This window comes from Panicum hallii, unplaced genomic scaffold, assembly GCF_002211085.1.
Source record: "Panicum hallii strain FIL2 unplaced genomic scaffold, PHallii_v3.1 scaffold_175, whole genome shotgun sequence".
Taxonomy (NCBI): Eukaryota; Viridiplantae; Streptophyta; class Magnoliopsida; order Poales; family Poaceae; genus Panicum; species Panicum hallii.
This window is the reverse complement of record NW_020356309.1, coordinates 11,886-16,579: the sequence shown is the minus strand read 5'-3', so window position 1 is coordinate 16,579 and position 4,694 is coordinate 11,886. Positions and strand designations below refer to the sequence as shown.

General features: G+C 42.4%; 1 protein-coding gene across 1 annotated transcript; it reads right to left on the bottom strand.

Annotated features, from left to right (window-relative positions):
* Positions 1 to 330: 330 nt before the first annotated feature.
* Positions 331 to 2,913, bottom strand: LOC112878629 (receptor-like protein 9DC3). Its single transcript, XM_025942869.1, has one exon. It carries the CDS (start codon positions 2,859 to 2,861, stop codon positions 426 to 428), a length of 2,436 nt encoding a protein of 811 aa, XP_025798654.1. The 5' UTR covers positions 2,862 to 2,913; the 3' UTR covers positions 331 to 425.
* Positions 2,914 to 4,694: the final 1,781 nt, after the last annotated feature.

Here is a 4,694-nt window from a genome sequence, read left to right as displayed (position 1 = left end):
CCAGTATTCCAATTCTATGCCCGCCTCTGAACTAGGTAACTGTGCTACGTGAGTTTTAGGGTGATGAAACTCCTCTCACATTCCCTACAACTCTTTCCTTCTCTCTTCTCGTTTTATCAGTAAAATAGATGATGTGGCATCGATTTTAATGCAATAAACTCTCCATGAACCTACTAGCCTTATTAATGGTAGGTTTCGTGTTCGAGAAATAATGCTGGTGACGTGGCTTTCGAGCCATGCATGCCGTCTATGTTATTAATGGTGTACGACCTCGCTGATCCCACATACAATTTCGTTCAGCAAGCTGACCACATGCAATCCCACATGTTATTAATATATCCAACCCCAACAGAGTGCCGGCCTCAAATTAAAATGATGATGTATGATTACACAACAATAAATATGGTACTGGTAAAAGCAATTCTTCATGGCTTCTTGAAGAGTAGAGCACACAGCACCCCCCAGAGGCCAACTGCGAACCCTGATACAAGTCCGAAGTAAAAGAACAATGATTCTGAATTCTCTCCGCTTGCCTTTTCATTACCATGGTTAGGATCACTATGTCCTGATGAGCAATTTCTCTGAAGAGGGGGTCCACAGAGATTATTATTCCCATCATACATAGTTGGGTTGCTGTCGTAGACGGTCTCAAGCTGACGCCCAGACGGTATTCTTCCTGATAGATTGTTGTATGACAAGTCCAAGACACTTAAAAATGTCAAGTCTGACAAGCTTGCAGGGATTTCACCAGAAAGACTGTTCCATGAGAAGTCAACTGATTCCACTAATTCCATAGCGCCAATATTCTTTGGAATGTTTCCTCTCAACCAATTCCTTGACAAATTTAAGGATCTCAATCCGTCAAGAGAAGCCATTTCATCTGGAATTCCTCCAGTTAAATGATTGACAGACAAGTCGATGCCAACAATATAAAAAATACTTTTTTCGGCATACTTGTGTTGTTGATGCTTCGTCACTGCAGACAAAATATCTAGGAACCCATTCTTTACCCAACCTTTGTACCAATAAAGTCCATTAGTAGTTGTAGGTCCGGGCGTATGCGTTTTTGTCATTGCCATTAGCTTTGATAATGACTGAGGAATTGATCCTGATATATTGTTGAATGATAAATTCAAGAGTTGAAGTTGTCTAAGATGTGTGATACTCACTGGAATACTCCCATATAACATGTTGTGGCTCAGATCTAGGAATCGCAGCTTTGCCAGATGTCCGATCCATATTGGTAATGTCCCATAGAATTTGTTCCATGAAAGATCAAGCAAAGTTAGATTGGAGAGGCGTTGGATCAAGGATGGGAACTTTCCAGAAAATTCGTTGTTACTTAGGAGCAAGGAGCGTAGGGATGGCATCGAAGAACATACAGGAAGTTCTCCCGCGAAAGAATTATTTGACAAATCCAAGACATGTAGATATTGCAACTCACAAAACTTTTCAGGAATAGGACCAGTAATTTTATTAGAGGATAGAATTAGTACTTTAATATTTGGAGCTCCGAAGTGCAAATGCCCAGACAAGAAGTTCATGGAGACATCCAATATTTCGAGGCCTCTTGGCAGCAATGGTATCTGGCCACTAAGGTGGTTGGAACTGAGAAATAATTCCTCCAAACTAGTGAAATTCTGTAGCCCTGGTGATATAGATCCACTAATGCTGTTGTTACATAGGCTAAGAACTGCTAAGCTGGGTAAGTGCCCCATTACCTGTGGCATTATTCCTGTCATATTATTGTCATTCAAACTTAGGCAGAATAATTTGCTAGAAGAACATTGTGGCAACTTCTCTATGAACTCTGTTATGTTCCCAGATGATAGGCTCCCATCGAGCCACAGATAGCTCAATTCACATAGATTTTTCAAGTCTACTGCCATCGTGGCTGAGTTTCCATTTTCAAAAAATCCCAGGTAAGAGAGGGACGTCATTCGTCCTAGTGCATCAGGGAAAGGACCGTAAAGATAGGTTGAACTTAGCCCGAGGTATTGAATGCTTGTTATGTTCCAAAACCAACTGGATGCAATTGGGTGCCTAAAGTAGTTCCAGGATAACTCAAGTATCTCAAGTTTTGTGAGGTTTATGTGAGTGAGCGATTGGTTTGCTCTGGGAAGGGAGCAGTCCGAAAGGGAGAGAGACTTCAGAGATGGAATCATGTTTACCACATGAAGCCAATTATCTATTGTACTTAGATTTATGCCGTCCATCGCAAGATACTCAAGCTGATGAAGACGAACTAACCATGAGATATCGGTTGTGTACAAATAATCATGAGAAGCGAGACCAAGATGTCGCAGGTTTGAGAGGTTACCGAGCTGAGGCGGCACCTCACTCGGCAAATAGTATGCCTCGGTGAGGACAAGGTATTCCAGTGTGGAAAGGTTGCCAAGTTGAGCAGGCAGTCTGCTCGCAAACGACAACCCCGAGAGGCCGAGATATCGCAAGTTTTTGAAAGAACACAGGAATTCGGGAAAACGACCATCATGACCAGATAAGAATGTGCCGCCTAAATCCAAGTGCTCCAGATGCTCTAGAGACAGTAAGGAAGGACTTATCTGGCCTGCCAAATTTCTATGGCTTAGATCAAGCTGGAGGACATGGCCGGTTTGGTTGCTGCAGGTGACGCCCATCCACCGGCAGCAGTCCTTCCGCCCTCGTCGCCACGACGAGAGGATGCCTTCAGAGTCGCTGGTGATGTTTTCCTTGAAGGCCAGCAACGCGTCCCTCTCGTGCGGCAAGCAGCTCGCGTTCCGCTTGAGCTGCCGCGGCGGCAGTCCATGCGATGCCACCGACAAGAAGCTCGAGGCGGCGGCCACGATAAGAAGCAAGAACTTGGCAGCGGAGGGATGCATAGTAAGTGGTGTGGTCTGTGCGTGCAGTACCTGGCAATGAGCAAAGCTATCTGCTAGTAGAGTGCTAAAAGGTCTGAGCTGTGTGTGCTCTTAAATTCCTGCTGCGATCCAAAGATCTACCTAACTTCATTGACAGAAGAGCACGTCGGAGAATTTTCAAAGGCTGGTGACCAAATAAAGTTGTGGAATAAGACGTTGCGGTCCACATAAACTGAGCAACAACTAACAACGACGTAACACCTAGCATGACTGGCTGGTAAACACAAGGAAAATGGGGTTCCAATTAGACAGCCTTTTTCCATCACACATACGCGGAGAAGATAAGTTTTGTTAAATACTTTTTTTTATAAATGATCATAACTGGGATCTTCACGCAGTCAGTTATACTCACATCTATAAATGTTTGTAGGAGATTGGACCGGTAGACCTTGATCTCATGACCACAGACGTATGTAGGTACTACTTTTGGATCATAAATATTTGTAACCCTGCAAATGGTGAAGCTAGAGCAAATTAGAAGGGTGCGCTTGCCTTGTGGGTTTATGAATTTGATCGTTATACAATTTTTTAGGAGAATTTGATCATTATACATGGTGAAAATTTGCTTGTTGATTTTGCATTTTGGTGTGGGTGCATGTGAGCTCGCCCAAACCTATTTAGTAGACTATAAAATGGCACTAATCGAGATTATATGACACGGCAAGTATGAAAATTACTTGGTAGTGTAGTTGTCACCACAAGTTGACCACGTGGTTGAATATTCAAATAAAGACTAGTGACCACAAGTTCTGGAATGCCATGTATGGTCCACATAAAACTGAATAATCACACATACAACAATGTAACTAGAGGTGGTAAAGGATGGTAAATACAAGAGCTTGTGGGTTACAACAACGCACTAACGCGTCAAGTAATTGGCCTCCTTATGAAATTCTAGCAAAAGAGTGTCAAATGGGCAACAAAACGTTAACCCACTAAGGAAAATTCGGAAAAATACAAGTCACAATAGAATTTTGGAAGCATTTCAGCTGGATACAGTACGGAGAAAGGACAGTATACCGCAACAATGATTCTGTACTGAGAAGCTTGGAACCGTTGTCCTGCTGGTCACTGTAGCCAGTGAATTTTTTTTGAAAGGAAATATCCAGTGAAAGTTGCAGCATGGGACATGAGGATGCCATCAGGATCGCGGGTGATGTTTTAACGCTTCCCTCTCATGCGGCAAGCAGCTCGCGTTCCGCTGGAGCTGCCGCGACAAAATTTTTAATCATTAGGGACGATGTTCCACTCTCTAAGAAGAGGGTGTTTGGTTCTCGAGGCTAACCTTTAGCCCTTTCACATCAAAAAGAATATTATTATTTAGGAGTATTAAATAAAATCTAATTATAAAACTAATTGCAGAATCTCTAGACTAATTCACGAGATGAATCTAATAAGTATATTAATCAATAATTAGCGGATGGTTAATGTAGCATCACTGTTGCAAATCATAGATTAATTGGGTTTATTAAATTCATCTCGCGAATTAGCAATTATGTGTGAAAAAAATTTAACAAATTTTATTTAATAATCCTAAATAGTAAGATTTTTTTATATGATGAGATTAAAGTTTAGCACTTCCAAACCAAACGTGCGATGATCGGTGGTCGCTGGATTGACCGTGGATTTCTCAATCCTGACACCCCGTCCTTGCATGGGAGGGCCCTCGCTCGGTCGCTCCCCATTTGCTATCGCGTCACCTGGAAAAAGGGACCGTCTGATTCTTATGCTCGAGCAGTAGCAGCAGCAGCTACTATATCTATATATGCCAAAAAGGAGCTCAGTTGGGAATAT

Excerpts from the sequence above, each read along its gene's own strand:
- LOC112878629 (XM_025942869.1), bottom strand. The coding sequence starts at position 2,861 with ATGCATCCCTCCGCTGCCAAGTTCTTGCTTCTTATCGTGGCCGCCGCC.